Source organism: Lampris incognitus, chromosome 6, assembly GCF_029633865.1.
Source record: "Lampris incognitus isolate fLamInc1 chromosome 6, fLamInc1.hap2, whole genome shotgun sequence".
Classification (NCBI taxonomy): Eukaryota; Metazoa; Chordata; class Actinopteri; order Lampriformes; family Lampridae; genus Lampris; species Lampris incognitus.
This window is the reverse complement of record NC_079216.1, coordinates 44,516,792-44,541,851: the sequence shown is the minus strand read 5'-3', so window position 1 is coordinate 44,541,851 and position 25,060 is coordinate 44,516,792. Positions and strand designations below refer to the sequence as shown.

At 44.4% G+C, this 25,060-nt stretch overlaps 1 protein-coding gene across 2 annotated transcripts in view; it reads left to right on the top strand.

Moving 5' to 3' along the window:
- The window catches only part of LOC130113664 (serine/threonine-protein kinase BRSK2), a 267,862-nt gene that overhangs the window by 146,908 nt on the left and 95,894 nt on the right, over positions 1 to 25,060 (top strand). For both annotated transcript variants that reach the window (XM_056281239.1, XM_056281238.1), the window contains exon 2: positions 21,833 to 21,927. In XM_056281239.1, the coding sequence (XP_056137214.1) occupies positions 21,833 to 21,927 (95 nt within the window). The remainder of the gene's footprint in view (positions 1 to 21,832; positions 21,928 to 25,060) is intronic.

Below are 25,060 nucleotides of genomic sequence, written 5' to 3'. Positions count from 1 at the left end.
AATCCGGGAAGACGCTCACTCTCTTGCCGTGCAGGCTCAACGGAGCTGAACGGGCAGCTTTGCGGAAAACCTCCTCCCTCTCTGAGAAATAGTGAAACTTCACCACGATGATCCTGGGGGGGGGTTCTCCTTCGTTGGTCGAGTGCCGCAGGACGCGGTGAGCCCAGTCTAGGGTCGGGGTGAAGCTGAGGCCCAGTAACTCCTGCAGTAGTGTAGCGATGGTAACAGTAGGCTGCTGGCTTCCTCCGCTGGTCTCCAGTCCCTCCTTTATCCCGACAATGCGTGCATTACACCGGCGTTGTCGCCCCTCCATACCGTCTACCTTCTGGCGTAGCATAGCGACTTCAGATTTTAGCTGGCCGGTGTCCTCCTCCATATTCGCGGTCTTGTCTGAGTATGTGTTCAGGCCGTCCTCCACGTCTTTCAGACGGGTCTCTTGTTTCGCCAAGCCGGCCTTTATAGCGTCTATTTTTGCATTCAGATCCTCTGTGAATGAATCTATCCGTGCCAAGATCTTGCTCTCACTGCTCGCGATGGCAGCCATCACCCCAGATAGGTCTGTAGACTCCCCGACCGGGGCTTTCACAGAGCCCGAGGCTTTAGCGGCCTGGTCACTGCTGGGTTTGTTTTTGCCCATCGCGTCTTCTAGATGATCGATATGCAAGTACAGGGTTGTGAGTCCGGTGTGCTAGCGGTTAAGTATCGTGTGTGTTAAACCTAATTTATCTGTGTTTGATCTGAAAAGTTAAAATATTAATGAAAAGTTCGCCCTGATCAGGAGCTCAATCTAAAGACGTCCTCACATGTTACTGCTCACCAGCGCCCCCCTGAAAGGGGTTTCTATCATTGATCCCAGCATTTGAAATCCAGGCAAATCCCAAGACTGGTATGAAAGAGGCTTTTGAAACACTGATCAGTTTGTGTGTGTGTGTGTGTGTGTGTGTGTGTGTGTGTGTGTGTGTGTGTGTGTGTGTGTGTGTGTGTGTGTGTGTCTGTGATATAGTCCACAGAGCTGAAGTGGTTTAAGCACCTAGCCAAGTCTTCTGCTTCTCCCCGGTGCTATAGGGGCTTTCCATGTGACAACAGGGAACTGCAGGTAAAGCACCTGGTGGCACTGTGTGTTTCCCTTCAAACACTGATCCCAGGGCAGAGGTGTAGCCCTCATAGTGCCATTGAGGTTACAAAGGAGAACTGAAGAACTGCTCGCAGATCAGTGCCTTAGGGCAACTAGCTTCTGAGAGCCAAGCCTCAGGGAGAGAAAGCTCAGACGGCATAAGCTACCACCATCTGTCAGCGTTGGCTTATAGGGCCTCTGAATGAGGTGCACTAGTGAAGACATCTATTTTACAGTCCTGTCTACATCCCTCTCTTCGAAGTTGCCCTCAGATGGAAATGAAGCTTTCTAGTAATGATCTTTCACAGCATGGATGCCAGTTCCATGAGGAGGAGGATGCTGAGTCAGAGTCTGTGTGTCTATGCAGGGGAAACCATGCATGGAGATCACATCCTTCCAAGCCGTTATGATCACTATAAGTGATTGATCCCTTTCAGCTAAGTCAAGTTTGTTTGTTTTTTTGTTTTTTTTTTGTTTTTTTGTTTTTTTTTCCCGGATGATCATCTAATTGACTTGTGTACACCTATTAAATCAACACAATGTAATGAAAAAGACAACTTCTCTGTTTAACTGGATTTAATTTACTGAAAGAGTCATTTACTATTGACTATTGTGCTGTAAAAAAAACCCCAGCTGTGTCAAACCTTCAAAGGCACATTAACAAATAGAATGTAGGTTTAGGAGCGAGGGACTGTATGAAAATTATTAGAGGAGAGGAGAGGGGAACTTGATGTTTGTTTTTTTTCTCTTTTTTTTTTTGAAGAACTAGGTCCTCCCAAGCAAAAAAGAAAAAGATAGCCCTCCACCATTTTTGTCCCTCACAATAATTTTCGTACAATCCCTAAGTGAAAAAAATAAACATTTTAACATTAGAGTTAACGTTAGAGTTTAACGTTAGAATTATTGATTGATATACTTTATTGATCCCTGTGGGGAATTACACTCTGCATTTAACCCATCCTAGCTGTGTAGCTAGGAGCAGTGGGCAGCCGCCGTGCAGCGCCCGGGGACCAACTCCAGTTTGTCTTGCCATGCCTCGGTCAGGTGCACAGACAGGAGTATTTACCCTAACATGCATGTCTTTTTTGATGGTGGCGGAAAGCGGAGCACCCGGAGAAAACCCACCACAGAAACAGGGAGAACATGCAAACTTCACACAGAGGACGACCTGGGATGACCCCAAGGTTTGGACAACCTCGGTGTTCAAACCTAGGACCCTCTTGCTGTGAGGTGACAGCGCTAACCACTGGGCCGCCGTGCGGCCCAGTTGGTATTAAAATATGTTTTATATTTCCCACATATGAAAGTCCCAAAATGATCACTTTAAATTTTATCACTATGACTGGATTATTTAAACAGCATAAGTACAGGAACATCTGGTGAATTTTGATCAGTATAAGTGGCTGATCACAATGAATGGTTTCCACTGTATTTGTATATGTTTAAGTATGCTCATGTCAGTGTGTTTGTGTCTCTATATATAAATGTGTGTTTGTGTGGCTGCATGTCAGTGCCTGCATATCGATATATATGTGTGCATTTGTGTGTGTCTGAGGTGAGCAGGTCAATATGAGAGAGGAACTCTTCCAGGTACAAACACAATCATGGTGGTTCCTGTCTCCCCTATTCCTTTCTCTCCCTTCATTAAACCGGTGGCCCAGGAAATCACACTCACAGTTGGGGGTCCTTCTCCTCCCCCCACCTGATACTCCACGGGGGTTCCCACCACCGTCTGATGATAAATCAACTGCTGATCGGCACAGTCGGCCACCTCCGTCTTTGGTGCAAAGAGTGGAATAGGAAGAGTTTCGTCAACTTAACATTGGAGGAAGCGAAGTTTTCACTCTCTGTGATAGGAGGAACTGTTTAAAGGTGCTCTTTTGCCATTTTCCACCTTTATCGGATAGTGACAGTAGAGAGGAAGACTGTAAAGGCAGGGGAGAGAGATGGGACGACATGCAGCAAAGGGCCCAGGCCAGATTCGAGCCCAGCCCGTTGCAGTTAGGACTCAGCCTTATGTGGTACGCACTCTACCAGGTGAGCCACCAGGGCGCCCCCTGTTTAAAGAATCTTGGCTCCTCTGCAAGGCTTATCAGTTCCAAGAGAAGGCAGGAGATTGGCACACTTAAAATTGCCCATAGGGAGCTGGCTGGGAGCCTTCACAGAAAGCAGAAGGCAGTAAATACAGCGAAATACTCTACTGCACCTCTCTTGCCTTGTGGTCCTCAATGGGCACTTCTGCTCTTTTCTCTCTGGTAGGACCACTGGTGGGACCAGTGGTGGGACCAGTGGGATATATTTAGCACACCATTAATATCTCATTCAGCCTATCATAAACAAGCTCCTTGGTGATGCAAGACCCCAGAATTTATTATAGACTTTCCATGGTTCACCACACAGTTCCAGCGTAAATTTTGTTTGTTGACTCTCCATGTTAAAAAATAGCCTGAATCCCTCAAGGACAAAGTGTGGCCACTTAAGATGGACATTTGATTCATACTGGGACTACCCATTGTAGAAAATGCATATGTAATGGTAGTAAAAAATAAATAAATAAATAAATAAATATATATATTATCCCCCCCCCCTTTTCTCCCCAATTGTATCCGCCCTATTACCCCACTCTTCTGAGCCTTCCTGGTCTCTGCTTCACCCCCTCTGCTGATCTGGGGAGGGCTGCAGACTACCACATGCCTCCTCCAATATATGTGGAGTCGCCAGGCGCTTCTTTTCACCTGACAGTGAGAAGTTTTGGGGGACTTAGTGCGTGGGAAGATCATGCTATTCCCCCCCCCCCAAAACAGGCGTGGCAACTGACCAGAGGAGGCACTAGTGCAGCGACCAGGACACATATCCACATCCGGCTTCCCACCCACAGACATGGCCAATTGTGTCTGTAGGGACGCCCGACCAAGCCGGAGGTAACACGGGGATTGGTAGGCAACAGAATAGACTGCTATGCTACCCAGATGCCCCCAGTCAAAAAATATTTGACTGAGGGGCAAGTATGATTTTTTCAGGTACATGCAAGCACACTGCTTTGATTCCAGGCTCCCAAAGTCATTGTCATTTAAATAATTTTCAAAATTTGATGGAATGTCCAAGTATATGTGCCTCCATCATAAAATTTGAGCTAGTTTGCCTTTTTTTTAAATCCAATGAATGTGATTAGCTTTGATTTTGTCCACCTAAAACTTGAGAGAGCTTTTCAAGACAACAGTGGACTAGTTCAATGGTAAACGTTGATAAAACAATTATTTTTGAAGCAAGTGTGAACCCAGAAAATGAGCTTATTTTCAAAGCGGTGGTGGCACATGGGGGGGGTGTACAGGGGGTACAGACCCAAAATAACTTTAGTGCCACAACATATTTGTGCTGTTTCAGATTTAGAGAGATCAACCTCTGTGAAGGCAGACTTGGGCATCTCACATCACCAAGCCCCACAACACTATGCTACACCACCTTGTTAGCTATTATGGCTATCCGTTGATGATACTAGCTTAAGCACGGTCCACACTGCTTACCTTTACCTCGCTGAACTGCAGTGGCTGGCATGCATGTGATGTCCACACAGACGGCATTGCTGCTGCAGCATTGCTACTGCCAGCCCTATCTATCTAGTATATTGAGTTTGCCTTCGATAATGGTCATCAATAATCAAATGTTTCATTTCATTCCATTATAAATTTCATTTGTATTTAGTTTAGACACATGTAGCCTCCGCTTTCCTATAACATGCCATTGATAAAAAGCTTAAAAAAATAATATTTATATTTTTTCATATATGTGACATATTCTGCAGATATAGACATGATTGAAACTATAGTGATGGGTGTCAGTTATGTAATGTTGCTAGCAGTGGTATCTGGCATGGAAAGCTTGGTGGGCCACAATAAACTGTATGGGCAGCATCCGACTCGTCAGTGAACCTACACACAAACCCACTTGTTCAATGAATCCAAACACAAACACACTTCATCAATGAATAAATAACAAGTGCACACGTTAATGTAACGCGGCGCAGGAGTTGGCGGAAGTGGAGGCAGGGATATGAGTGACATCATCAATAACGGCATTTGATCTCTCACACAACTGGTATATTACCTTGTTATACAGCATCGCATTACAAATCCAAAGTTATCAAGCAGCAGGGTTTAAATTGGGATTTGTTATATGGGGGTCTCTATGGTTTCAGGGGTGCTATGGGTGCATGTGTGTGTGTGTGCAAAATCTGACTGATATCATTTGACAAACTGTAAATTAATTATAACAAGGTGAGACAACCCTCTGCTCTGAACATTAAAACGCTAATTAAACTCATTCTAGAAACTGCTGGAAGTGTGCAAAACTACAGCTGATGACAATAAAATCTGTGTATCTGTATCAATAGTGTTGCTACCACTAAAGAAGATAATAATGCTATAAAGTCTAATTAATAGAACAGTCTCTTAAATAGTTACATTCATCTGGAATTAATATATATTTTTACAAACGTGCGCAGGCTGCTAACACCTTTTCAAATTTCCAAACTTTTCCATTACTGTTAGCTACCAAAAGATTGAAGCAACCTGCTGCAAACTATCTTGTTGTAAAATTGAAATTGAAGCCATCCGGTCCTTGTATAACTAAAGTGAGAGCTGTGTCCACATTCTTGGCACAAAATCAAACACGTTTTCAGTGGGTGTCAGACTCTGCCAAGGTTGTCCCTTGTCTCCGATTCTGTTTGTGATATTCATGGACAGGATCTCAAGGCACAGCCAAGGTGAGGAGTGTGTCTGAGAAGAGCATCTCTGCTCTTCGCAGATGATGTGCTTTAGTTGGCTTCATCAGAACGCGACCTCCAGCATGCACTGGGGCAGTTTGCAGCTGAGTGTGAAATGGCCGAGATAGAAAATGGTGCTTCCTTCGGAGCAATCCACTCAATTTACCAGTCAATCTTCGTTCCATCCCTCACCTATGGTCATGAGTTTTGGGTAGTGACCGAAAGGGTGAGATCGCAGATACAAATGGCTGGAATGAGTTTCCTCCATAGGGTGTCTGGGCTCAGCCTTAGAGATAGGGTGAGGAGCTCGGACATCTGGAGGGAGCTCGGAGTAGAGCCGCTGCTCCTTCGCATCGAAAGGAGTCAGTTGAGGTGGTTCAGGCATCTTGATTAGGATGCCTTCTGGGAACCTTCCTTTGGAGGTTTTCCGGGCACGGCCAACTGGGAGGAGACACTGGGGTAGACCCAGAACTCGCTGGAGGGACTACATATCCAATGTGGCCTGGGAATGCCTTGGGATCCCCAGGAGTTGGAGGGTGTTGCTGGGGAGAGGGACTTCTGGAGTGCCCTACTTCGCTTGCTGCCACCGCGACCCGACCCCGGAGAAGCGGCTGATGATGAATGAATGAATGAAAGAAAAACTGAAACATTGTTTAAGCAGAAAATCAGAGCAATAAACCAGTCAGTTTCTGTCCTATTTTTCTCCCTACCTTGCCATCCACCTATACCACATACTGGATGGTTCATATCTATTTACAGTCACAAAATTAAGCCTTAGCAAAATGGCCTTTGATGCTGTATTATTGCCAAACCTACTACTACTTTCAGCTGCTCCCATTAGGGGTCGCCACAGCGGATCATCCGTTTCCATTTCTTCCTGTCTTCTGCATCTTCCTCTATCACACCAGCCACATGCATGTCCTCCCTCACCACATCCATAACCCTCCTCTTTGGCCTTCCTCTTCTCCTCTTCCCTGGCAGCTCCATATACAGCATCCTTCTCCCAATATACCCAGCATCTCTCCTCCACACATGTCCAAGCCATCTCAATCTTGCCTTGCTTGCTTTCTCTCCAAACCGTCCAACCTGAGCTGTCCCTCTAATATACTCGTTCCTAATCCTGTTCTTCTTCGTCACTCCCAATGAAAATCTTAGCATCTTCAACTCTGCCACCTCCAGCTCCACCTCATGTCTTTTCCTCAGTGCCGCTTTCTCCAAGACATATAACATAGCTGGTCTCACAACCATCTTGTAAACCTTCCCTTTAACTCTTGCTGGTACCCTTCTGTCACAAATCACTCTTGACACTCTTCTCCACCCACTCCACCCTGCCGGCACTCTCTTCTTCACCTCTCTTTTTCACTCCCCGTTACTTTGGACAGTTGACCTCAAGTATTTAAACTCATACGCCTTCTTCACCTCTACTCCTTGCATCTTCACCATTCCACTGTCCTCCCTCTCATTCACACATAGGTATTCCGTCTTGCTCCTACTGACTTTCATTCCTCTTCTCTCCAGTGCATACCTCCACCTCTCCAGGTTCTCCTCAACCTGCACCCTACTCTCGCTACAGATCATAATGTCATCCGCAAACACCATCGTCCAGGGAGTCTCCTGCCTGATCTCGTCCATCACCATTGCAAACAAGAATTACTGCCAAACCGGGATAGCTAAAATAAGTTACTTGGCTGTCTGAGGATATGATGAGTTTGCCTTGATTTAAAACTGAAATACTTGAAGATAGTGAATGACCATTGTCGCTGGTTTGTAGTTAATAAAGTTTACAGCAATTCCCTAAAATATCAATTTTGATAGGAAAGACATTGTTTAGTGGGAATATCAGATGAACTGCGTGGTATGGTGAGGAAGTGTTCCCACCGGTTAATAAACTCATGATGATAACACTAGTATTACCAGATACACTGACCAGACATTTTCTCCAAGGGTGCGTCTTCGCTTGGTCCTGCATGAGTCGGACACGGCAGCTGGTGGATACGACCATCAGCTCACCGTTGACCGCAATAGTGATGACGCAAATGTCATTTTAAACTCGAATAAGCACAAATCGATATTTATTTGAATGTCCAGCATGTAATATATGTATTCTTTTAACACTAAAGGCAGAATAAAAATGTATGACTAAATCAATTGTTGATGGAAGATTTTTTTTTTTTTTTTTTTTTTTGCCAGTGCTCAACTCCATCTGATGATGTTAGAGATGCTATGTGGCGGTGCTGAGCCCTGGACAGCCCTGGCCCAATTTAATCCCTGTTGAGCAGTGTATGATCATTGTGGTCTGCAACTCTAATAATACGGCCAAAGCAACATTTCAGAGCAGAGAAGCCCATTACTTTCCAAGCCTTAACCTACAGCTAAAAATAGCACGCCTTGTAATAATGCAAAATAGACTCACCAGTGATATTCATTGCTTGAAAAGAAAAGATACATGATTTTTCATCTGGGTAAACTTGTCAATAACTTTTCTGTCTGACTCCACCAATCTATGAATTAATTCATCTTCAATTGATCACATAGCAAGTGCGTTTAACCTCGGTTGCCCCATGGTGTCAAATGGTGTTGCGTGTAGCTGCGTAGCAACTCCAGTACTGTAAACAACACTTACTAAACATCTTGACATATATTATTCATTCTTTTATTTTTTTATTGGCTGCTGTCCGCATGGGGCCAACATGATCGTGCCCCCAAAGCTCAAGCGCATTGAAGATGCATGCAGTGTTGTCAACTGCTCACTTGGTGCTGACAGGCCCCTTGCTCACCAAATGAAGACTGCTAGAAGTACCGACCTTTACGTAACAGGTACAGGAAGATATTTTGAACGTATTGGGCAGTGCTACCATTGTCATATGTAATAAATGTGCAACAATGTTAGATACAAAGAAAAAATATTACTTGTCACACTGAATTATTAATCATGTCGCGCAATGGTGACATCAGGTATGGCCACCAGCCCCTAATGCAGCGATGCCATTGGTAGATGGTGTGATGTCAATATGACAATCAACGGATAACACCGAAACTTGACGCCAAAACTCTCTAGGTGATGCACCGCCGCAGGACAGCTTGAGCCGTGCCACACTACTCATGCGGGCTGTGTAGCTGCTCTAACCTGTTAACATGGGCGCCAAAATGAAAAGTAAGAGGTTTTGTGGCACACACGCACTGCTTTTACACAGATCCTGCAATAAAGACTTGTCTTTATGCCAGATTTTTTTTTAAATTTTTTTTTACACTGAATCAAACAAAGGCGGCATAGTCACACCCCAGTGTGTGATTTTACATAGCATGCCGGCATTGAGATGATTTGGACATGTGTGGAGGAGAGATGCTGGGTATATTGGGAGAAGGATGCTGAAGATGGAGCTGCCAGATAAGGGGAAAAGAGGAAGGCCAAAGAGGAGGTTTATGGATGTGGTGAGGGAGATGCAGAGGACAGGAAGAGATGGAAACGGGACCAGCCAAAAGAAGAAGATGACTCTACCATTGAGCTTCTTCTACTTCTTCTTCTTCTTCTTCTACTGAGGACCAATGCTATCTCACCTCTCCTTTGTTAGACTGTTTATTTACTGCCATCTGAATGGCTTGCTGTGAATAAGCACAGCTTAGCTTTTTACCACTACTTTGCAAAACCTCAGTATTAAACTCAGATTTGCCAGTACAGCAGTGGCCAAAACCATGTTTTACAACCCAGTGAGCACTTTTTTTGTTAAACAACTGATGAAGAAAGTCTAAGTATGTGTGTGATATTTGGGTAAAAGGTGACATTTTCTAGATGTCTATGGCAACATCCGTTCTGGATGCAACATAGATTATTTCTCAAAATGAGATTACAGCTAATGCAATTGAGTATGTGTGGCAGGCGGCACGGTGGCCCAGTGGTTGGTGCTGTCACCTCACAGCAAGAAGGTCCTGGGTTTGAACCCCGGGGTTCTCCAACCTTGGGGGTCATCTCGGGTCGTCCTCTCAGTGGAGTTTGCATGTTCTCTCCATGTCTGCGGTTGGGTTTTTCCCCGGTGCTCTGGTGTTCCCCACCATCAAAAAAGACATGCATGTTAGGGTTAATACTGCTGTCTATGTCCCTGACCGAGACATGACAAGACGAACTGGAGTTGGTCCCTGGGCGCTGGACGGCGGCTGCCCACTGCTCCTAGCTACACAGCTAGGATGGGTTAAATGCAGAGCATAATTTCCCTACGGGGGATCAGTTGAGTATATATAAAAAAAAAATACAGAATGAGCATGTTTAATCTTAGCTATGGTGGAGAGTAGAATAATTGGCTTTCATATTAAATTTCATTGTTTGAAGTTAAAAGTGGTGATATTGGATGTGGATCCATTCGGCTCATTTCTCTGCTTTCGCACTATAAGCCAGTCTCTTGAATTCTAGACTTCGGTGAGTGACTTGTAATTCGTAATCACTTGAATTGATACCATGTTGAAAAAACCAGAAAGAGCACCGTACTTGGTCATGTTTTGTTTTCAATTTTATAAACTTGTATTCATCATGGTACCGACCCCAGACCCTTTTCTAAAAGGCAATGTTGAGAGGGAGATTATTTTTCTTGTTAAAATTTATCTAAGACACGAGAGACTGGCTCGAAAACTCAAGGATGCACCAGATCACATTTAAATGTCTCTGCAACATGTTGAGACTGAAGATCAAGGGGGTGACAGCAGATTTTGCAGTTGAGAAAATGAAGATATAATTATATAGTCACCAGCCTGGGCAGATATTATTAGAATTGGAACAGTGGGCCATTCACTAATCAGGTGTTTGAATTATATGCGCTATGGCGAGACTTCTGGCAATCTTGTAAATATACTTGTTTTTCACACACCCCTTAGGTTGTTTTTGAACATTATCCTCCCCCCGAATACCAAGTAATATGCTTGTCTCCTCCTCAATCCAAAAATTCTGCAACCATACCCGCCATGCCTCTTTTCTTGTCAGCTGGTAACTCAAAGAATTGTTTTTATGTATTTCTTGTTGCCGGTGAAACAAACATTCTACTGTACTCATCCGGACACCTTGCTGTCCGGATGCCTTTCACTATCTTTCACACTTACGATGATGGGGTGAAAGATTATGAGACTCACTGAGCCTTGGACGAAAGTACTCGCTCTATGTCCTGTTCCGGGAGTCCCTTCACATCAGATCATTAATCACAGTGGCCTATGGAAACCTAAGGAGTACAGACCCAAGATAGAGGCCCGGGGTCAGTCAATGGTGGCCTGTCCGGCCCATGTCCCCGGCTGGTGTCATTATTCTGACGCTGTTGTGAAGGCGAGAGCTTTTGATGCTATTGATCACAGAGGAGGGAGAATGAGAGTAGAGATCGATGCACTTGCTGATTCAATGGCTTAGCCAACTAGGGTCAGCTGCACGGCCTGATTGTGTGTGGTGTGTGTGGTTTTTGTTACTGTGTGTGTGTGTGTGTGTGTGTGTGTGAGTCTTGTGGAAAATATACCAGTGTGTATGACAGTTGCAGTGTGCACACGTGCACGCTTGGCCGAGTTCATAAATTACATCACTGTGACACTTGTTAAGGGAATGCAGTTGTTCTCCCCAGAGAGAGAGAACACTTCTACACCTTCACTTCACACGCTCACCTCACCCACACATGGACATTTACTATCCACACAAATACCATGCACACTAATTTACCCAAGATGCACATGTGCATGCGCACACATATGCATATGAACACACGCCTTCACACTTTTGCTTGAGCTGTTATCATTTAAGAACAGCTGAATGCAGCTAAGAGGGAATAAAAATAGAATAAAAATCCAATATACAGATCCACACACGCTCAGACACACCGCCACCTGCAGCAGTGTTCTTTGTATTCTCACAGTGGAGCGCTGATCCTTTGTGCTCTCTGTTAAAGCCATATGTTTGAAGGTCTGTCCAAAGCCAGCCTACCTACTCAGCCCAGCTAGATCCATGCCCAAAACCCCTGTACTTTCCAGGGCTTCTGAACACCCCACCGCTACACCCCCCACCACCACCACCACCACCTTCCTCACCATGCTGGGTTCAGCTTACCCAGGAACTCCGCAGGCTTCTCCCGGAGGGATCATCACAGGCAGTTGAAAGGTGCATGGGAACGGCGATGCTATCACCCTCATTAAGGGAGATTATCACATATATAAGGATAGAGGCCAGGGTCTCAGAGAGGCCAGATGTTATTTCTCAAAGTTACTTGATCAGAGGTGGCAAAACCAGGTGCAGAAAGTAAAAGTCCTAACCAATGTTTGCTCCACCCGTGTACTAAGTCAGCTGATTCTAATCTACGCTAATCTTCAGCCAGGTAGGAGAAACTAGTTCATGAAAACAACTGCTTTAGTAAATGGGGCAGAGCAAAAAACCCGGTTGGGACTTTATATGACACGAGACTGGCTTGAAAAACCCAATCAGACAGCAGATGTTTGGTCGTGGCAACGACAAATAGTTAGTCCGATATTGAAAATTAGGCTTCCTTGTCCCTTTGCCAGTAGCTTCAGTCGGCGCTGTGCTGGTATTTGTTAGGACAAGAGTTTGAAAGTGCTCTGTCCTTGTCTCTGTATACCGAGTCTTTCTGAGTATACCGTCCCAGTTCCTCTCCGTACTGGTATGCTGATTGCCAAATTTATCAAGGGGGCTGGTGTGTTTATGCGCTCACTTTTCGCTTGCCAGTGAGAAAATGTGTCCTCTACTTATGTAAACAAAGGCACTGGAGGAAGATGGATAGTGAGGCGGATAATCCAGTTAACTTTCCCTCTGTGTTTGCGGGCAAATATTTTTTCCCTTTAATGTGTTTATCATGATTATGCCTGTGTCCATGGCAGCCATTAATGCACAATTACCATCACAAGCCTAATGGGCTTTCTCTGTTGTTCCTCCCACTCTTACTTTATCTACTTCCCTCGCTTTTATCCTCTCTTTCTGCTATCCCCCTCTCTTCCTTCTTTTAGATAGATACTTTATTGTCCTACAAGAGGGGATTTGTTTTCACCCTTTATACAGAGCCTCACATACAGTGAATGCATGTACACATATAGAGTTTAGAGGCAAGGTGAGTTTATAACTTTAATGCCAGGGGGAACAAAAGTGAGTCTGTCTCCAGGTCTTACATCACCACTCTCCACCCATTCCCTCTCTCTTAATCCGTTTCTCTCTCCAACTTTCTGTCTTTTCTTTCACTCTCGAATTATTTTATATGTACGTCTCTTATCCTCTGCCTCATCACTTCTCCCGTGCATCTCTATACTCTGCAGCCCCTTCACTCCCAAGCCAGAACCTCTCTCTCTCTCTCCTTCTCAGTTCTTCATTATTGCTAATTATCTGTGGCTCACCATTTGAATAATGGGCTTTCTTTCAGTTTTAATCACATTTACCTTTTCCCCTTCATCTTCCTCTTGCTCTTTTCATTTTACTTCCATGGTCTTGCTCTCTCTCTCTCTCTCTCTCTCTCTCAGAGGAACTGCCCCCCACACCCCATCTCTTTCACATCTCTTTGACATTTCAGTGCCGTCAGAGCACTTACGTATCTCTGCTCTCCTTTATTTCCACGCCCCCTCAAAAGTCAATTGACTCGCCTTGCTTTTGCAGTGTCATTTACAGTAGAAATCATGCGGTAAGAGAAACAGAGGGAGTGTGAGCAAGCAGATCACATCTGGCTGGATAGTATCAGTCAGCCATGCTCATGTGTTACGGGCCATTCAACTGAATTCCTCTCCATCATGTGCACCTCTGTACAGATGAACTAATCATGATCTCTGTTCAAGGTCATGGGTGTAAAGTATCATTACACAGGCAGTAAACTATAATCCCAGAGTTGCAAGTTGCCAAGGCAGAATCAAGTTGGGATTTGTCTTGGGCTGGACTCCAGACAGAGGGTGACAGGACAGTGACCAATAAAGGCCAGTCAGAGATGGTCCCTGTTGGCATCCGGGTGGCATGACGGTTTATTCCGTTGCCTACTAACATGGGGATTGCCCGTTCGAGTCCCCGTGTTGGTCGGGCATCCCTACAGACACAATTGACCGTGTCTGCAGGTGGGAAGCCAGATCTGGGTATGTGTCCTGTTCGCTGCACTAGCACCTCCCCTGGTCGGTCAGGGTGCCTGTTCGGGGGGTAGGGGGGATTGGGAGGAATAGCGTGATCCTCCCATGCGCTACATCCCCCTGGTGAAACTCCTCACTGTCAGGTGAAAAGAAGCGGCTGGTGACTCCACATGTATTGGAGGAGGCAATGTGGTAGTCTGCAGCCCTCCCCGAATCAGCAGAGAGGGTGGAGGTGGAGCAGTGACCAGGATGGCTTGGAAGAGTGGGGTAATTGGCCAGATTCAATTGGGGAGAAAAAGGGGGGGAAATTTAAAAAAAAAAGAAAAAAAGAGATGGTCCATGTTGGGCTCATTAACTTCAAGTAATATACTGCACATTACTGCTTCCATCAGCAATGATTTACTTTACTTATTATTCTCTGAAAAGAAGCAATTTGTTACACTACCGGTTACACAACTTCCACGTTAAGTGTAACACTCGTGATTGTATCACCTTCGATATAAACAGTTGCATGCACACAAGAATACACAGGCTTTATCACGATGATCAAATAAAAAAAAAAAACTAAGTTGTTCTATGAGAAAGTGAAAGGATGTGCAGTACAGCCCCAGAACAAGGATTAATGAGTAACTAAACCCTAGATCAATTCAGCAAGTTTGCTGACATCTATGGTTTAAAAATCACGTAAGGGTTAAAAAACACATCAGGCTGTGGTGCAAGCATAGTAGAATAAACACAGCTGCAGCTAATTACATTAATAATTACTCTGTTTGGTGTGGAATTGCCAGCTCACCTATCAGCACTGACAGACAGACTGGGCCGGCACTGTCAGTAGTACTGTCAATGCGGCTTCTTTGGCAGCATGCCTGAGTCAAATAATATATCAATAATAAAAAAAAAGGAAACAAATTAGATTAGACTTGCTACACTTTATTGATCTCCTCAGGGGATGTTTGACATTCATTAAGGGAATTTTGGTATTCATTTCCCAAAAAAAAAAAAAGGTAAATCAAAGTCCTGGACCTGCTGCACCAGTGGCTGCAACTCCAGACATCAGCCTGTCAAGCTCCTGAAGTTTGCGGACAACAAAACTGTCATCGGACTTATCTCTGAGAGTGACGAGTCCGCTTACAGATGGGAGGTGGACCACTTGGCTCCCTGTTGCAGCCAGAACAACCTGGAGCACAACCCCCTGAAGATGGTGGAGATGGTGGTAGACATCAGGAGAGGCCTAGCACCCACCCCAAGTGAGAGCTAAACATCAGCTCCCTCATCAATAAAGCACAGCAGAGGATGTACTTCCTGAGGCAGCTGAAGAAATTCCTGCCGCAGACAGTGATGGTGAATTTCTAAACCTGCATCACTGAGTCCATCCGAACCTCTTCTCTCACCCTCTGATACTACGCTGCTGCCACCGCCAGGGACCAGGGCAGGCTGCAGTGCATCATTTGCTCGGTGGAGAGGGTGATCGACTGCTGCCTCCGATCCCTCCAGGACCTGCACACCTCCAGGACCTTGAGGCAGACTGAGATGGTCCATCAGGACCAAAACCTCACACCACAAGTGCAGTTTCTTCCCTGTTGCAGTTGGACTGATCAACATGCCCCCCTGCCCCCTTACCCCTACTGACAGCCACTCTCCCGCACACACACACACACACACATACATGTCTGTATTGCAATTTGTATATAAAATTGTACATATTTTTGTGGCGAATTCAGGGGGCAGCTGGGAACTGCCGCAGCCGGAACGCAAACCCGGGTCTGCCGCACCATGAGCGACTACATTAACCAGTTCACTAAAGGGTCCGACCCGTTAGCCAAGGGGCTAGCGAATCTAGTCATCCATTCAGCATATACCAGATCCCTCACGCCTCTGGGCGCACGCACTTCCTATGGCCTCATGGTCTCGCCATTCCACTTCTGACACCAATGTAGCGAATTCGGGGGGCAGCCAGGAACCAATTCAGCCGGGACGTGAACCCAGGTCTCCCGTACCATGGGTGACTACATTAACCAGTCGACTAAAGGGTCCGACCCGTTAGCCAAAGGCTAGCAAGTCTAGTCATTCATGCTTGTCACGTGTGTGTGTGTGTATATATATATATATATATATATATATATATATATATATATATATATATATATATATATACACTACCGTTCAAAAGTTTGGGATCACCCAAACAATTTTGTGTTTTCCATGAAAAGTCACACTTATTCACCACCATATGTTGTGAAATGAATAGAAAATAGAGTCAAGACATTGACAAGGTTAGAAATAATGATTTGTATTTGAAATAAGATTTTTTTTACATCAAACTTTGCTTTCGTCAAAGAATCCTCCATTTGCAGCAATTACAGCATTGCAGACCTTTGGCATTCTAGCTGTTAATTTGTTGAGGTAATCTGGAGAAATTGCACCCCACGCTTCCAGAAGCAGCTCCCACAAGTTGGATTGGTTGGATGGGCACTTCTTGCGTACCATACGGTCAAGCTGCTCCCACAACAGCTCAATGGGGTTCAGATCTGGTGACTGCGCTGGCCACTCCATTACCGATAGAATACCAGCTGCCTGCTTCTGCTCTAAATAGTTCTTGCACAATTTGGAGGTGTGTTTAGGGTCATTGTCCTGTTGTAGGATGAAATTGGCTCCAATCAAGCGCTGTCCACTGGGTATGGCATGGCATTGCAAAATGGAGTGATAGCCTTCCTTATTCAGAATCCCTTTTACCCTGTACAAATCTCCCACCTTACCAGCACCAAAGCAACCCCAGACCATCACATTACCTCCACCATGCTTAACAGATGGCGTCAGGCATTCTTCCAGCATCTTTTCATTTGTTCTGCGTCTCACAAACGTTCTTCTTTGTGATCCAAACACCTCAAACTTGGATTCATCCGTCCACAACACTTTTTTCCAGTCTTCCTCTGTCCAATGTCTGTGTTCTTTTGCCCATCTTAATCTTTTTCTTTTATTGGTCAGTCCCAGATATGGCTTTTTCTTTGCCACTCTGCCCTGAAGCCCAGAATCCCGCAGCCGCCTCTTCACTGTAGATGTTGACACTGGTGTTTTGCGGGTACTATTTAATGAAGATGCCAGTTGGGGATCTGTGAGGCGTCTGTTTCTCAAACTAGAGACTCTAATGTACTTATCTTCTTGCTCAGTTGTGCAACGCGGCCTCCCACTTCTTTTTCTACTCTGGTTAGAGCCTGTTTGTGCTGTCCTCTGAAGGGAGTAGTACACACCGGTGTAGGAAATCTTCAATTTCTTAGCAATTTCTCGCATGGAATAGCCTTCATTTCTAAGAACAAGAATAGACTGTCGAGTTTCAGATGAAAGTTCTCTTTTTCTGGCCATTTTGAGCGTTTAATTGACCCCACAAATGTGATGCTCCAGAAACTCAATCTGCTCAAAGGAAGGCCAGTTTTGTAGCTTCTGTAATGAGCTAAACTGTTTTCAGATGTGTGAACATGATTGCACAAGGGTTTTCTAATCATCAATTAGCCTTCTGAGCCAATGAGCAAACACATTGTACCATTAGAACACTGGAGTGATAGTTGCTTGAAATGGGCCTCTATACACCTATGTAGATATTGCACCAAAAACCAGACATTTGCAGCTAGAATAGTCATTTACCACATTAGCAATGTATAGAGTGTATTTCTTTAAAGTTAAGACTAGTTTAAAGTTATCTTCATTGAACAGTACAGTGCTTTTCCTTCAAAAATATGGACATTTCAATGTGATCCCAAACTTTTGAACGGTAGTGTATATATATATAGCTTTTTTTTACAAAGCCATCAATGGTATTGGTATAACTGCTCAACTAATTAGGAGCAGGATATCAATACAGGTACAGGGGAAAAAAAGTTTTAATACATAGCAGTACAGGCCTGTTTCATGCATCGCACACTCATCAGACATTAGCAGCTGATGAGTGTGCGATGCACAAAACAGGCCTGTACTGCTATGTATTAAAACTTTTTTTCCTGTATCTGTATTGATACATACATATATATGTTTTTTTATTTTTGATTTTGATATACTTTTTTAATCTCTATGGGGAAATTTCTCTCTGTATTTAACCCATCCTAGCTGTGTAGCTAGGAACAGTGGGCAGCCACCGTGCAGCGCCAAGGGACCAACTCCAGTCCGTCTTGCCATGCCTCGGTCAGGGGCACAGACAGGAGTACTAATCCTGTCATGCATGTCTTTTTGGTGGTGGGGGAAACTGGAGCACCCAGAGAAAACCCACCACAGACACAGGGAGAACATGCAAACCTTACACAGAGGACGACCTGGGATGACCCCCGAGGTTGGACAACCCTGGGGTTCGAACCTAGCACTTTCTTGCTGTGAGGTGACAGCCTAACCACTGGGCCACCATGCCTCGTGTTGTGTGTGTGTGTGTGTGTGTGTGTGTGTGTGTGTGTGTGTGTGTGTATGTATATATATATATATATATATATATATATATATATATATTTATGTGTGTGTGTGTGTGTGTGTGTGTGTGTGTGTACGTATGCATATATCACACACTTTATTTCATTTTATTTTAAGACTACTTTTCTTGTCTTCTTAATCGCACCAACGCCAATTAAAATTCCTCATGCATGTAATGCACATGGCAATACAATCTTTCTTATTCGGATTCGGATTCTTGTACTCCATGAATCCAGACTGTCCAAAACTGAGTCAAGTCTGAGTCATTGTGCTGTGAATTGCCGAGACGAGACCAGGGAAGCTCAAAATGCAGGCTCAAGACCAGACTCGAGACCAACTTCATATGCGAGTATTACGATCCTAGCTGCTGATGTTGAGCGACTGAGTACTGACAAGTGTCTATTAAAAACACAGAGATGTACCAAATCAATCCGAGCTTTAATCCTTTCGGAATCCACGTCATTCCATCTTGGTGGGTTTTCTTAAACTGAGTGTTGTAGCCATTTGGGAGCGTTACAGGGTTAAGAATCACACTCTGAGCTGTCCAGACACCTTGCCCTGCAGTATCTGAGGAGGCCATTGGGGAAATCAGCGACAGAGAGCTTCTGTGTGTGTGTGTGTGTGTGTGTGTGTGTGTGTGTGTGTGTGTATCTGTGTGTGTGTTTGTAGTCATGAGTGATTTATGTTGTACAGAATTCTGTTTTTGTTTTGTTTTTTTCAGCAGAGCTTTGCGATCTTCAGTAGAAAATGGATTGGTAGTGTAGTCATGGTTCTCAGGCACAGTAGATAAACAGACCGACAACATGCGTGCATGAGCAAACACACTCACACACACACACACACACACACACACACACACACACACACACACACACACACACTAACTCTCAATCATAAGTGTATACTCATTGAGATATCTGTGCTGTTTTAGGACACTATTTGCTCATCTGCACTACCTGGTGACATTTACCTTGAGTGTGCTAAGCCACAGGAGGAGATGCTTTTGTGAAATGCTCCCGGGGATGCAGCATGCATTTTGATTTCAACATTAGTGTCTTCTGGAGTGGAATAAGCTGAGGTGTTAGTGAGGGATTCCTATTTGCCTTAGCTGATACACTGCTACTGGATGCTCGAGTAAATGCAGAACGTGTGTGTGTGTGTGTGTGTGTGTGTGTGTGTGTGTGTGTGTGTGTGTGTGCACGCACACAGTGTTGCAGTAACTAGTTACATGTAACGGCATTACTTACCAAAATTGCTAAAATAAGGTGATGGTATTCTGTTACAGTTACTGAGGAAAAATATGTAATTAGATTACAGTTACTAATCAAACTGTTGGTAATTAAAGGGGTTACATCCAAACATATTCTTTTCAGTAAAAAGCTTATATGCAGAATTTTACATTCATTCTGTTTCTTTTCATCATTTCGCCGAACAGGAATGCCCTCTTTTGTTAAATTTCCGGATGCGTGTCAGAAATTTTAATAAACGTTTGACAGTAATCAGTGTTGAGTACTGTTGTTAGGTTTACACTGCCTGGTCTAAATTTATGTTTTTAGAACTTTTCAGCTTTATTGTTATTGTATATTAAAAATACTTGTTAGAAAAGAAATCAAAAAGTAATCAAATGTGAATAGTAAATTGACTGCGTTTACTATTTACATATAGCACTTTTCTAGTCTACCAACCTCTCAAAGTGCTTTACAATGTGTGCCTCACATTCACCCATTGACACACACATTCTCACGCTAATGGCGGAGGCTGACATGCAAGGTGCCAACCTGCTCATCAGGAGCAGTTAGGGGTTCAGTGTCTTGCTCAAGGACACTTCAACACAATCTGGAGGAGCCGGGGATTGAACCAGCGACCTTCTGATTACTAGACAACCCAATCTACCTCTTGAGCTATGCTGCCGGTGTATGCAGTGTAGTAATGTTACATTACTTTAGTGAAGTAATTGAAATAGTTCCATTGCTTTTATATTTTAGCAGGGTAACAAGTAATCTGTAACTAATTACATTTCAAAAGTAATCTTTCCAACACTGTGCGTGTGTGTGTGTGTGTGTGTGGCCATGTGTGTGGGTTAGTGTTTTTGAGTCTGTGGATGTGTGTGCTGTGAAATAGAGGAAGGTAATGATTTTAAGCTGTGGCTGGGGAAATGCCATATCCTAATTCACTGCACCATTAATGCCCATGCTCCTCGTTCATTCTTGTCATATTTGAGACCTGGCGGTCAATAATTGGTCCCATTCTGCAGCTGGCCGTGTAAACCCCTTAGGGATTGCCATGCCTCTGTCTGTTACCACTACCGTTTTATTGTCTGTCTTAGCTTACTCAGCTGGACTGCATTACAGCAGTTTAGTACATTATAAGGATCGATAACTTGAATGTCCTCCTCTCGGACTGCCTTTATGACTGCATGTGGCCCGAGGGAGGGGATATTTTTTTATGGTGCCGTCGACACATCATTTGTCATCATTAGCAATGAGTACATGAGCTTAAATGCCATTTTACACTAGTATGGTCAATGCATGTTTTGCAAAACACATTTTTCCAAACCTATACATAGTAATAATAATAATGATATATAGTAATAGAGTCATTATGCCGAAAAGCACCACAGAGCGCCACAGGAGGTCGTTCCTGCCTGTGGCCATCAAACTTTACAATGCCTCTCTCAGACTCAGACGGTCAGACACTCGGCGTTAATGGTCATTGGACCGGCCCTGTCGGGGTTTTGTTTGTGCTGCTTGTTTTGTGCTGTGGTAGTGCAGTATACATAGGGTGTTACGCGCACTGTGCTTGTTGATATATTTGGCTCTTATTTCTATTTCTTATTTTATCTTTTATTTCTCTTTGTTTCTGTTTTTCTTGTTTCTATTTGTTTCTATTTTCTTATTTTGTATCTTGTTAGTTTTTAGTTATTAGAGCGTGAGTGTCTATAATAGAACCCAATTTCCCCTCAGGGATGAATAAAGTATTCTGATTCTGATAATAATAATAAACTTATATAACGCTTTTCTAACACTCAACGTCGCTTTACAATAAACGGGGTGAAACAAGCCAACAGATAAACATAACACAGACATACAGGGGTGGATGGGAAGGGGGGCTGCGGGAGGGAGAAGCGGCAGCCACACACACTTAAACAGATACAAAAGGGCAAGAAAAACAAACAACAACACGTTGATTTTCTGTAGGGGTCTACTCTCGTAGCCTATCCCTCTCCCGAGGTATCCACCAGGCAGTGGCACTATTTAACCCATAGCTGGGGGGCTGGTTCCATAAAAGATACATAAAAGATCTGTTGGAGTCATACAAAGAAATACTGTCTTTGAATTTCTGTCTGCAGGCCGCTGGTCAACAATTGGTCTGCACACATCAAAAATGGATGAATTCCGACTTATCGTAACAAGAGTGTGCTTTTCATGTGTGTGTTGCAGGACTGGTCAAACTGGGGGTCCATTGTGTCACGTGCCAGAAAGTCGCCATAAAGATTGTCAACCGGGAGAAACTCAGCGAGTCAGTACTAATGAAGGTAAGCATATAGCTAGCATGCTACGCTATTACAGTACTGTGTGTGTATGTTTATTTAGTAATCAATAAACAGTAATAAGTAAAGCAATAGTTTGGGAGTCCAGCCGTTGGGTTAATAATTGATTATGATTAAAAAAAAGTGTTTGAGGGTTTTTATTGCAGGTGAAAGCGACATTGTTCATTGTTGCGTTTTCAAGTTTTGTAGCAGATGCCAATATATCACTTAGAATAAAGTGTATAACTCCCCAGTCTCTTGAGAAACAAAACATTTGTATAGAATGGTTGTATACAATGAGTCATTTCTTTAAATTTCTGCCATAGCTAGAAAAGAGTTACTTTTTTTATTATTAGCTTGTACTGGGCGGCACAGTGGCGCAGTGGTTGGCGTGGCTTCCTCACAGCAAGAAGGGCCTGGGTTTGGACCCCGGGGTAGTCCAGCCTTGGGGGTCATCCCAGGTCGTCCTCTGTGTGGAGTTTGCATGTTCTCCCCGTGTCTGCGTGGGCTTCCGGTGCTCCAGTTTCCTCCCACAGTCCAAAGACATGTAAGTCAGGTGAATCGGCCATACTAAATTGTCCCTAGGGTGTGAATGTGTTGGCCCTGTGATGGACTGGCGGCCTGTCCAGGGTTTCTTCCCACCTGCCACCCAATGACCGCTGGGATAGGCTCCAGCATCCTGCGAGCCTAAGCAGGATAAGCGGCTTGAATAATGGATGGATGGTCAGCTCAAACAACCCTGAGGAACACCAGGACAGTGGTGCAGTGGGGAACAACCCTCCATCAAATTCAGATATCCTTCCTAACAAGAGCAACAACTTCGTAGAAATAACTACCTCGGTGAATATTCACGGTAAAAAGTTCTATTAAAAAGGATATTCGTGGCCTAGACAGTGGCGGCTCTGTCACTCGGAGGGCCAATTTACATCCTTTTGAAGATGTGCAGTTATGGAGTTGAAGGTGGCAGAGTCAAACGTGACTCCAGAAATCCTGGTGTGGCTCACCACTAAACCTGGTCCCTATAACTCTAATTACCTTCACTACTAACCGAGACACTGTTTTTCATGTTAATGTTGTTCTATCGTTATGTCTCTATTACCCACACAGTCTATTTTATTCTGTTATTTTGTGCCTGGTGGTAATGTGCGTCTGGAGAGACACGGCCATAATTAACCCTTGTCTTGATGGGAACAGTAGATGAGAAAGAGAAGAGCACAAAAAAAAAGAAGAGAGCAAAAGAGGAGGGCTGCAACCTGTAATTGTCTATCGCAGGGCACATACCATGAGGTTCACTGGCTGTAATTGTTTGGTTATGAGCTGGAAAATGCGGCGCGTGTGGGTTTGATCACAGCACAGGTTATCCGCAAATAGAAATTCCCTCTTTCCACATCATTTCTGCTGCGGCGATATTCCTGAATTCCAGATGAGAGGCCAGCTCCACTCAGATGTTACTGCTTGATAAACAGTCGGTATTTATCAGCTCCTGCTGCATTGGTCTGTACCTAACTCGCTATCTCTTTTGGCTGTGTTTGAGATTTTCTCTCTCTCCCACTTGGCTGTGCCACCGACCTGTGCGTAATGCAAGAGAGTGTCAGGTTCTCCACTGGCAATAAGTGTTAGTAGTTGTAGCAGTGGTGGTTTGAATGGTTGTGATATGTGACAGCAGCGAGGTAGGGGAATGTCCTCGTACAGGTGTTTCACATCCTACCGTCCTGTAGGTGTGAGTTATTGGAACCGGATACCTCACACTGGCAGGATTCGTGGAGAATTGAGATTTCTGCTGAACCTGCAACTCAGACCTAATTACCTGACTGAGTCATTGTTCTGGCCCCGTAGTTGTGTAGGTGTGTGTGTTTGCGTGCTCATATCCAGAAATGTGCATTAAAACCTGTGCCTATCAGGGTCTAAGTGCCAGTTATTCCACTCACATATATACCTCTGTTGCTACACCCTAGCATTGTCTGCAGCAGGTGAGCTCACTTGTAACGATTTCTATAGGGCTGCTGTCATCTACGGCCAAAACAACATCAACTGTGACACACTAGACAAGACTTCCCTGTCACACCACGGACTACAAAACCACCAACCGGTGCTGGAAGTTCCTCTGAAGGTGGACAGATCTTTTTTGTTTGAGATCCTGCAGTCATTTCCTCCACATCCCCACTTTTTTTCTTCTTTTTTTTTTTGCACTGCACAGTATTGCCTGTCTCTTCTTAGACTTGCCTAGGTGGCTGTCAGACTGTCATAGTGATAAGGGTGGTAGAGACTCTGAAATGTCACCTTTTAATATGCTAATGTTCTTGGGTCCCTGCGGTGCCATTAGGGAAGGATGTCTGACTTTTCTGGTCAGGTGTGTGTGACATAGCTCACACACACACACACACACACACACACACACACACACACACACACACACACACACACACACATATGCATGCACAAATGCATACATAGGCAAGCACTGATGCACACGCGTATTTTTCACATGGATTGTGCGCTGACACATTCTCAGTGACGTGCTTCATCCTTCCATGTCTGTCCTCCCTGTGACTGGTCATGGGGGTCAGGGGTCTGTGGAGATGAGGAAAAAGGTTGAATTAATTGTCCCAGGATGTCTCGAGGACGTCACTTTCATCTACTTACTTTGCAATAAACTTTGTAGAACTAATATTGAACTCCACATCCATAACCCCCACAGGCTATGAGGAAAATAATTATAGTTAGGACTGAAAATGCTTGCCTGGGCTAGCAAGCGTGTCCATGAACTTTGCTTGAATCAGTTTTTAAGCACTGAATGGAGATGGCTACTTCAAAGGTCTGGTTAGGCCCAATGGGTTTTTCGCCCCCATTGAAAGAAACATAACAGTGGAGGAAGGGAAATACCAAAAAAATCCATGTCTCCGTGCAGAGCCTATTTATTATCTTTTTGTTTTTGTTTTTTCTGGACCCCCCCGCAATTGTACCCGGCCAATTACCCCACTCTTCCGAGCCGTCCCGGTCACTTCTCCACCCCCTCTGCCAATCTGGGGGAGGGCTGCAGACTACCACGTGTCTCCTCCGATACATGGGGAGTCACCAGCTGCTTCTTTTCACCTGACAGTGAGGAGTTTCCAGGGGGACGTAGCGCATGGAAGGATGA